This window comes from Oncorhynchus mykiss, chromosome 1 (assembly GCF_057628025.1).
Source record: "Oncorhynchus mykiss isolate SJ-2025 chromosome 1, ASM5762802v1, whole genome shotgun sequence".
Taxonomy (NCBI): Eukaryota; Metazoa; Chordata; class Actinopteri; order Salmoniformes; family Salmonidae; genus Oncorhynchus; species Oncorhynchus mykiss.
Genome location: NC_143022.1, coordinates 9,660,811 through 9,672,272, shown reverse-complemented (window position 1 = coordinate 9,672,272; position 11,462 = coordinate 9,660,811). Strand labels below are relative to the sequence as shown.

The 11,462-nt window shown below is 40.5% G+C and overlaps 1 protein-coding gene across 1 annotated transcript; it reads left to right on the top strand.

Moving 5' to 3' along the window:
* Nucleotides 1-266: 266 nt before the first annotated feature.
* On the top strand, nt 267-11,084 carry LOC110531220 (uncharacterized). The gene is made up of 4 exons (XM_021614466.3): nt 267-429; nt 3,654-4,082; nt 7,159-7,244; nt 9,666-11,084. The coding sequence occupies exons 1-4, from the start codon at nt 372-374 to the stop codon at nt 10,002-10,004; spliced, it is 912 nt and encodes a 303-aa protein (XP_021470141.3). The 5' UTR covers nt 267-371; the 3' UTR covers nt 10,005-11,084.
* The last annotated feature ends 378 nt before the right edge of the window (nt 11,085-11,462 follow it).

Sequence of the window (11,462 nt, the reverse complement as noted above, 5' to 3'; positions counted from 1 at the left end):
TAACTTTCTCAATCGTCATTATTCACGATTCATTCAGGATTATTGTATAATTTCAAATCCAAAATGCTGGATTACAGAGCCAAAACTAGAAAAAAAATAGTTGTCCCAATTCTTTTGGAGCTCACTGTACGTAGCACCTTTGTTTCGATGGAACAATTAACATTGAATTCCACATGCCCGTGCAACGTCTCTCCCAATGTTTTAATCACAGGTGAAAAGAGAGAAGGAGGTATCAGATTTCTAGATGACCAGACCACTCCCACTTTCAACCAGTATAATACTACACAGACCTGCAAAAAATTTAACAGACACTGAAATAAATACGTTTGTTTGTGTTGCTAACGAACCCTTCTCTACTGCCCACATTCACAATGCTTTATTTGATTCTCTTTGTTGGAACGTTCGTCCTGTCCTCGGGGCAATTCACGAGTAAGTAGCCACTTCTGAATCCTATTTTTTGTGTAGTCAATATATATCAATGTAGGTTTGTTGGTATGTTGAGATTCAATCAAGGCTATTGTGTCTTATCTAGCGAGCCTATACACCGTGTTTTATTGGTCGAAGTGAGCTTCACAAAAAAATCGCTTTGTAGGAATTATGACCCAAATTGTGTTAATTGATAGCTATTTAATGACTTTTGTCCAGTTGTTGTGCACGTTAAACTGGTAATTGGTTGCAGACAATGAAGATTATTTTAACAATGAACGTTGACGTAATCTTATCATCAAATAAGGTGTGTACACATCTATGATATGCTTCTGATATGACGCACAAACCGATCTTTCAATCTACATTGGAATCTTTGTCAGGTTTGAGCATATCTGAATTGCTTACATTATGGAAATACGTTGTTAAACAGGCTAAATACTATTCGCGCTGATATAGGGGCTAGACCTAGTGTAAATTGCAGTCTGGACATGGACATGCCAAACGTAGTCAATAAACAAGATTAAATTCGCTAGGTTATTGATAAGGCCTAACAATACACTGTATAATTCCAATCAAATTCTAATTAAAACCCCAAACAACTTGTTATACATATAGTTACAGGCACCGTGATTACTCCCGCGGGTGTAGGCATATAATACAGACAAAGCTATTGAGACTATGAAGGGTTTTACACACTTACATCCACTGACCGGTATACCACTCGCAAATGTCATGTTTTATAAACATCATGGAACCGTCTTACAGATCATATTTGCACTTCTCCGGGAATAGCAGACTAAATAAACCCATGGAAGGTGAATCTTTCTAAAAAATAAATAAAAAAATGTATCAAATTAAAACGATCAGTTTTTTTAAACAACAATCATGTTTATATGGCTGAGGCTACGTAGGCCATCATTGTAATTTGTTCTTAATTGACTTGCCTAGATAAATAAAAGTAAATACATTAAAACAGAGTTTTCGACGCCCCTCTGGAAACGTATTTCTCAAAACTAACACCCTGACTACACTGCTGGCGCTCGTCAACGGAGCATCTGCGTTACCAAGGGCTAAAATAGAAATCAGCTCTATTTGTGACGCAGATCAAGCTGCGAGTCCTGCCTCTTCCATCTTCTCATTGGTTCATAGAAGCAGATACCCAAGTGCCATCTCCTTCTTTGGTTATACCCACGTGGGTGCTTGAAAGACAAACTGTGTTGTCGTTGTAATACTATGAAAGTTTAGATGCATCACCATATAAGTTCAAAGAGGAAAAAGCCTGAAAGGAGGAGAGATGACTAGAAATTATTCGGTTGACCATTTTATGTGTGGATTAATTGTCAGAGTAGAGGACCTTGTGCATTTCAGGTAAAATAACAACTCAATGTTTATATCCCAGGACAAATTAGCTAGCAACAGCAAGCTAGCTAAATAGGACAAATTAGCTAGCAAGTGCAAGCTAGCTAGCTAAATTGCCATAAATGTTTAATGCTTTTCGACCTGTCCCCAAATTAATGTAATTGGTTCAGAGTTTGTTTTGATATTTTAACCTGCGTGTCGTGATCGCGTTTGGTGTGGGGGGACAAAATACATTTACGCACGATGTCGCACGCGCGCAGCCGGTTTGGGTTCTGTGTTAGTGCACTGAGCAGCAGCTGAAATGACTCTCGTTCCATGAGCATAAGGCACTCGGTGCACACATAGACCTAAGGGCTCTTCTATTCACTGAATATAGATGATTAAATAGCAGACAGTAACCCTACAATAGGTCTAGTTATAACAACAATATAATCTCTTTTTTTTTATTGGCTTCAATGTGGAAACATCCATCTACACACGTTTCAGTCTCATTTTGAAAATGCTCTGCATGTTTGAGCCATGGACAGTTGGACGTTGCCCAAACGTTATAATAAGATTCACCTACTATCACTGTGGTTATGGCCTGTTAGTGACTTTGCCACGAGAAAGGTAAACAAACTAACAGGCCAATAGCCATGGCAACAAGCGGATTCAGCACCAAGGAATTACCGCGATTTAACAGTTAGGTCCTAAAGCTTGAAAGTGTAAGATGCCATTTTTTTAAAGAAAATGATGAAGGAAAAACAATATGCATTCTAATAAGCAATTCCTAAACAGACTTTCTACAGTCACTGACACCTTTCATTCAAGTGTAATAACTTGACCTAGAAAGACTTCCTACAGTCACTGACACCTTTCATTAAATAGGCATCGCACATAGACCTAATGAGTCCAAACGTTTCACAGAAGTTGCAGGGACAAAAAGGATGTCCAATATAAAGAAAACACGTGAATGCCTGTTTTGCTGCTTGTGATATTTAAATAAAACATTGGTTAAAGGCTACTGATTAACCTACTCTGTGCGTCTGCTGGCAAGATCAATACCAAAACCAATTGTGTTACTGCCAAGACCAGCTTTTGGTGAGTCTTAAATATCAACAGTAGCGCTGCTTGAAATTGGCACATTGGCCAACGTTTTTAAGGACACACCTCAAATATGTCCAAGATAGCTGATATAAGTCAGGTAAATTGGCGCCAGGGTTGTAAAAGCCAGCGCTCTGATATTTTCTAAATTGAAATTAGCCAAAGAGTGTGCGTTTGACACTAGCGCCGCCTTAACACTGGGCTCCCGAGTGGCACAGCGGTCTAAGACACTGCATCTCAGTGCTAGAGGCATCACTACAGACCCCCTGGTGCAGCAGTCTAAGGCACTGCATCTCAGTGCTAGAGGCATCACTACCGTTGCAGGCCGTCATTGTAAATAAGAATTTGTTCTTAACTGACTTGCCTAGTTAAATAAAGGTTACATTTTTATTTTATTAAAAACGCCAGGCAATCATAGAGCCTTATATGTGTTGTTCAGAACCTAAATTAAATGTCAACTTTTTTTCTAGTCAACTTGTGGTGGTAGAGACGCAAGCTTGTTTGCATTCAGTCAAACAGCATCCACTGTTGCAATGACATGACTGTTACAGTCGTCCGTTTTTGTTATTACAGCATTAACTTATTATTGGACATTCAGGCTATATTTCCTGTGGCAACACATCCTCCACTCTATTCAAAGTCCACAGCATTGCAAACATTTGGGATTGAGTGGTAAACACCAAGTCTTTCACAAAATTGTGCAACAGGCTGTACATTTGTTTAATCAGCATTGATGATAATCTGTTTTTGCTACATCAATTCTTTCTTCACAACCACAACAGCTAGCCCATCGTTTACAACATCAACCACAAGTTCCATAACCTTAACTGCTAACCCGTTGTTGGCACCGTCAACCACAACACCTACAACCACAACTACTGCCCCTGGGGATACAACTACTGCCCCTGAGGATACAACTACTGCCCCTGGGGATACAACTACTGCCCCATGGGATACAACTACTGCCCCTGGGGATACAACTACTGCCCCTGGGGATACAACTACTGCCCCTGGGGATACAACTACTGCCCCATGGGATACAACTACTGCCCCATGGGATACAACTACTGCCCCATGGGATACAACTACTGCCCCTGAGGAAATAACAACCACAACTGTTATCGCGGATTTTACAACAACACCCACAGCTGGTGTCCCAGAGGATTCAGCAACACCCACAGCCGTTCAACCAACAACAATTCCTACAGCAAGTACGTGGGAATTTAGTTTTTATGTCAAATGTACATTGTGGGCCAAATGTGACTAACAAATTTTGCTTGCCATCAACTTAGTTCATTCTTAATATAGATGTTATTAGGCCAAAGTGATTTACAGTACTAAGATACAGCCCAGATGTTATTGTATTCAATTCCATTTACTTCCTGAGCATGGCATGCAATTCTTTCTGTCTGTGATCTTAACAATCCTAGCCCTTTTGAACATTCCCAGTCATCGTCATGTTATTCATGTACAGTACCAGTCAAAAGTCTGAACACACCTACTCATTCAAGGGTTTTTCTTTATATTTTTTTTTACTATTTTCTACGTTGTAGAATAATAGTGAAGACATCAAAACTATGAAATAACACATATGGAACCATGTATCAAATGAAACTTTGTGTGTGATATGCGCCGAATACAACCAGTGAAATGCTTTACTTACAAGCCCTTAACCAACAATGCAGTTCAAGAAAGAGTTAAGGAAATATTTACCAAATAAACTAAAGAATTATAAAAAGTAACACAAAATAACAATAACAAGGCTATATACGGGGTTACTGGGTCTATGTGCTGGGGTAGAGGTTAGTCAAGGTTTTTGTACATGTAGTCTAGGTAGAGGTAAAGAGCAACAGTGGCTCCTTAACAGCTTCTACCCACAAGCCATAAGACTGCTGAACAACTAATCAAATGGCCACTCAGACTATTTACATTGACCCCCCCCCCCCTTCACACTTGCTATTCGCTGTTGTAGTTACCTAAAAGGTGTTAAACAAATCGAAATATGTTTTATATTTGAGATTCTTCAAAGTAGCCAGACTTTTGCCTAGATGACAACTTTGCACACTCTTGGCATTCTCGAAACCAGCTTCCCTTGGAATGTTTTTCCAACCGTCTTGAAGGAGTTTCCACATATGCTGAGCACTTGCCTGCTTTTCCTTCACTCTGGTCCAACTCATCCCAAACCATCACAATTGGGTTGAGATCAAATCAACGTTTATTTGTCACGTGCGCCGAATACAACAGTAAAAAGACAGTGAAATACAGTAGTGAGGCTGAATACAGTAGTGAGGCTATAAAAATAGGGAGGCTACATACAGACACAGGTTAGTCAGGCTGATTGAGGTAGTATGTACATGTAGATATGGTTAAAGTGACTATGCATATATGATGAACAGAGAGTACCAGTAGCATAAAGAGGGGATGGCAGGACACAATGCAGATAGCCCGGTTAGCCAATGTGCGGGAGCACTCGTTGGTAGGGCCAATTGAGATAGTATGTACAGTGGGGCAAAAAAGTATTTAGTCAGCCACCAATTGTGCAAGGTCTCCCACTTAAAAAGATGAGAGAGGCCTGTAATTTTCATCATAGGTACACTTCAACTATGACAGATAAAATGAGGGGAAAATCACATTGTAGGATTTTTAATGAATTTATTTGCAAATTATGGTGGAAAATAAGTATTTGGTCAATAACAAAAGTTTATCTCAATACTTTGTTATATACCCTTTGTTGGCAATGACAGAGGTCAAATGTTTTCTGTAAATCTTCACAAGGTTTTCACACACTGTTGCTGGTATTTTGGCCCATTCCTCCATGCAGATCTCCTCTAGAGCAGTGATGTTTTGGGGCTATTGCTGGGCAACACAGACTTTCAACTCCCTCCAAAGATTTTCTATGGGGTTGAGATCTGGAGACTGGCTAGGCCACTCCAGGACCTTGAAATGCTTCTTACGAAGCCACTCCTTCGTTGCCCGGGCGGTGTGTTTGGGATCATTGACATGCTGAAAGACCCAGCCACGTTTCATCTTCAATGCCCTTGCTGATGGAAGGAGGTTTTCACTCAAAATCTTACGATACATGTCCCCATTCATTCTTTCCTTTACACGGATCAATCGTCCTGGTCCCTTTGCATAAAAACAGCCCCAAAGCATGATGTTTCCACCCCCATGCTTCACAGTAGGTATGGTGTTCTTTGGATGCAACTCAGCATTTTTTGTCCACCAAACACGACGAGTTGAGTTTTTACCAAAAAGTTATATTTTGGTTTCATCTGACCATATGACATTCTCCCAATCTTCTTCTGGATCATCCAAATGCTCTCTAGCAAACTTCAGACGGGCCTGGACATGTACTAGCTTAAGCAGGGGGACACGTCTGGCACTGCAATATTACTTTAGTGCCTTGTTGCTAACAGGATGCATGTTTTGGAATATTTTTATTATGTACAGGCTTCCTTCTTTTCAGTCTATTATTTAGGTTAGTTTTGTGGAGTAACTACACTGTTGTTGATCCATCCTCAGTTTTCTCCTATGACGGCCATTAAACTCTGTAACTGTTTTAAATTCACCATTTTCCTCATGGTGAAATCCCTGAGCGGTTTCCTTCCTCTCCGGCAACTGAGTTAGAAAAGACGCCTGTATCTAACTAGTGACTGGGTGTATTGCGGCACCATCCAAAGTGTAATTAATTACTTCTCCATGTTAAAAGGGATATTCAATTGTACCCATCTACCAATAGGTGCTCTTCTTTGCGAGGCATTGGAAAACCTCCCTGGTCTTTGTTGTTGAATCTGTGTTTTAAATGTACTGCTCGACTAACGGACCTTACAGATAATTGTATGTGTGGGGTACAGAGATGAGAGAGTCATTCAAAAATCATGTTAAACACTACTATTGCACGCAGAGTGAGTCCATCCAAATGATTATGTGACTTGATCAGCAGATTTTTACACCTGAATTTACGTAGGCCATAACAAAGGAATTTAATACTTATTGACTCAAGACATTTCAGCTTTTATTTTTTATTCATTTGTAAAAATGTATAATTCCACTTTGACATTACGGGGTGTTGTGTGTGTGTGTGTGTGTGTGTGTGTGTAAGCCGATTACAATAAATCTCAATTGAATCCATTGTAAATGTAGGCTGTAACGCAACAACACGTGAGTCTGAATACTTCCTGAAGGCACCGTACAAGGGAAAAATCACAGCGTCGCAGAAATGTATAGTACATATTCCCTGAACATTGACCTTAACTATTTATGTCTCATCACTTCCATCTTCCTCAGACCTGACCACGTTTGCACATGCAATGGTGAATTTATCCAGCTACGAAAATCTGGATAGCGATGCAATCGTTTCAAACATTGAGGAGGTATGTTGGCAATCTGTCTGTCTTCCCTCTGTCTGTCTTCCCTCTGTCTGTCGTCCCTCTGTCTGTCAGTCAGGTTGTTATCAATTCAGAATTGAATGCTTGATAAATTCCAATTCCTTTTGTAATGTGGAAATCAAAATAGTAAACAGGATGAATAATTGGAATTAATAAAAATGTATTTGAAAATTCCAACGTTACGGTAAATGGATAAACTGTAAATCTATAGATTCCAGGTTCTGCTGGTGACTTTCCCAAGAGAATCTGTAGATCTCCCACTGAATGTGTAAAGAGAAGCCTTTTGAACAGTGGTAGGCTAATGCAGGCAGATATTATCATGTATGTGCGTGCAAGATTACATTTTTGGGCCATCTTGGTTATTTTAGATCAATACAAAGCGATAGGTTAGATCCACCCAGGACAAGGACCTTCTTTTGTGGGTTTTTTAATCAGTTTTCTGCTTGCATGTGTTAGATTAATTCCTTTTTTGTTTTCGATTTTGCTCACAAGAGTTAGCTATGGGGCATGCAGAGGAGCCTTGCTGGTGGAGAGTTTTGGTGAGAACTTGACACGAGAGCTAAAGCAACATGATTGATAGTGTTGGTTTGACCTAGATAAAATCCCAAAGTTACTTATTTGGCCCAAAATGTAACTTTGCCCCATACACACAGACCCATGCTACTATCTGCCTGCATAAAATCCTACTGATGTTCAAAAGGCCTCTTTACACATTTATCAAACATCTTTGTCTATATGATAAATCTATAGATTCCCCTGTAAATGTGTAGATGAACCAATAAGATGGGGATCTATACATATACAGTGAGGGGAAAAAAGTATTTGATCACTGACAAAGAAATGATCAGTCTATAATTTTAATGGTAGGTGTATTTGAACAGTGAGAGACAGAATAACAACAACAAAAAATCCAGAAAAACGCATGTCAAAAATGTTATAAATTGATTTGCATTTTAATGAGGGAAATAAGTATTTGACCCCTCTGCAAAACATGACTTACTACTTGGTGGCAAAATCCTTGTTGGCAATCACAGAGGTCAGACCGTTCTTGTAGATGGCCACCAGGTTTGCACACATCTCAGGAGGGATTTTGTCCCACTCCTCTTTGCAGATCTTCTGCAAGTCATTAAGGTTTCGAGGCTGACGTTTGGCAACTCGAACCTTCAGCTCCCTCCACAGATTTTCTATGGGATTAAGGTCGGGAGACTGGCTAGGCCACTCCAGGACCTTAATGTGCTTCTTCTTGAGCCACTCCTTTGTTGCCTTGGCCATGTGTTTTGGGTCATTGTCATGCTGGATTACCCATCCACGACCCATTTTCAATGCCCTGGCTGAGGGAAGGAGGTTCTCACTCAAGATTTGATGGTACATGGCCCCGACCATCGTCCCTTTGATGCGGTGTCCCCTTAGCAGAAAAACACCCCCAAAGCATAATGTTCTTGGGGTCATAGGCAGCATTCCTCCTCCTCCAAACACGTTGAGTTGATGCCAAAGAGATCCATTTTGGTCTCATCTGACCACAACACTTTCACCCAGTTGTCCTCTGAATCATTCAGATCTTCATTGGCAAACTTCAGACGGGCATGTATATGTGCTTTCTTGAGCAGGGGGACCTTGCGGGCGCTGCAGGATTTCAGTCCTTCACAGCGTAGTGTGTTACCAATTGGTTTCTTGGTGACTATGGTCCTAGCTGCCTTGAGATCATTGACAAGATCCTCCCGTGTAGTTCTGGGCTGATTCCTCACCGTTCTCATGATCATTACAACTCCACAAGGTGAGATCTTCCATGGAGCCCCAGGCCGAGGGAGATAGACAGTTCTTTTGTGTTTCTTCCATTTGCGAATAATCGCACCAACTGTTGTCACCTTCTCACCAAGTTGCTTGGCGATGGTCTTGTAGCCCATTCCAGCCTTGTGTAGGTCTACAATCTTATCCCTGACATCATTGGAGAGCTCTTTGGTCTTGGCCATGGTGGAGAGTTTGAAATCTGATTGATTGCTTCTGTGGACAGGTGTCTTTTATATAGGTAACAAACTGAGATTAAGAGCACTCCCTTTAAGAGTGTGCTCCTAATCTCAGCTCGTTACCTGTATAAAAGACACCTGGGAGCCAGAAATCTTTTTGATTGAGAGGGGGTCAAATACTTATTTCCCTCATTAAAATGCAAATCAATTTATAACACTTTTGATGTGTTTTTCTGGATTTTTTTGTTGTTATTCTGTCTCTCACTGTTCAAATAAACCTGCCATTAAAATTATAGACTGATCATTTCTTTGTCAGTGGGCAAACGTACAGAATCAGCAGGGGATCAAATACTTTTTTCCCTCACTGTACAGGTAATTCCATTTGATTTATTGTTTTTACACATTTACAGTAACATACATAAATGTATTTCTTGTATTTCAGTTCTTGAAGCACATCAGCAATAATGCCCTTGGACCTCTGAAGATAACAGTGAACCGTTTCACAAAATGTAGCGGCGCCCAGTGTGGAGACCAGCAACCCTCTACTACCCCTCAACCCACCACTGGCCCTCAAACCTTCCCTGACACTCAACCCTCTACTACCCCTGAACTCTTCGTTGACACTCAACCCACCACTGGCCCTCAAACCTTCCCTGACACTCAACCCTCTACTACCCCTGAACTCTTCGTTGACACTCAACCCACCACTGGCCCTCAAACCTTCCCTGACACTCAAGCCTCTACTACCCCTCAATTCTTCCCTGACACTCAACCCTCCTAACCCTCAAACCTTCCCTGACACTCAAGCCTCTACTACCCCTCAATTCTTCCCTGACACTCAAACCTCCACTGGCCCTCAACCCACATTTACATAGATACCGTTCTGGTTTCATAATCACCACTGATTCATCAGACATCTGTATAGCCTACTTGTTGATTTGTTAACTTGTCAATAATTTGAAATGGAGTGGGGTAAATTGAAATGTAGGTACATAAATATATGTCATACAAGTTCATACTCTAACTTTGAAGGAATAGCTATGGTTTTTAAAAGTCAGTGATATTGGTAACACTTTCCATTGAGGTATCCTTTAAGTGAGTTGTAAAAAGGTATATGAATACTTCAACATCAACCGTACTGACTGGGATTAGGATATGTATTTTACTGTATGACAGGGACTGGTAGATATTGCAATCAACAAGTTTAAATCAATCATGTGGAAATATCTCCATTGACCCTGAACTTGGATGTAGTAATTCAAAGACTTTGGCTTTGTGAAGATTGAAACTGCTTTTTCTATAAAGTATGGCAGACTATTTAGAAATATGTTGGTTTTTTTTAGCTAAATATTTTGTAGCTTTTTTATTCTGTTATTTTCATTACTTTTTAAGATGTATTCTTTGTGTTGTTTTCCTTTGTCAGGTTGGGCCCCTCTCAATCAAACCTGTTCTCAGCCCCATTGTTATTTATTGAAGCTTTATTTAACTAGGCAAGTCAGTTAAGCACAAATTCTTATTTACAATGACAGCCTACCCCTGCCAAATCCGGACGACACTGGGCCAATTGTGCGCAGCCCTATGGGACTCCCAATCCCAGACGGATGGGATACAGGCCTGGAATCAAATCGGGTCTGCAGTGACACCTCTTGCATTGAGCTGCAGTGCCTTAGACTGCTGCGCCACTCGGGAGCCCAATTGTGGTATGTTAGGTTGTGATCCTCTCAATCAAACCTGTTTTTCAACCCCATTGTGGTATGTTAGGTTGGGTCCCTCTCAGTCAAACCTGTTTCTAGGTTCAGACAAAACGACTTTCTTCTTGTGCTCATTTGGAATCATTGATTAAAAATAACATGCCAAATCATCTCTTATGTTGATTATATTGCTAACTGACTTGATTTAAAATTACTTTCAGATGATGTGGGCATGACATGCTGTGTGGTTGATTTACTTTTTTTTTTGTTATGCATTTGTTGGCAGTGGCTAGTTTAAAGGGGGCCTGAACATACTGATTTCACCTCGGTTTTCCTCCTCATTAAGTAAAATGCATTTTCATTTTGCGGGTGTGGTTTGATGTGGGTGTGTTATGTTCACTATATAAAATAATATAAAAAATGTGATTTGTATTTGTTTTGCCTCTTGGGCCCCCTATAGGGGCAGTAGGTAGCTATAGGGGCGGCAGGTAGCCTAGTGGTTAGTGTTGGGCAAGGTTGCTCGACCAAATCCCTGAGCTGACAAGGTA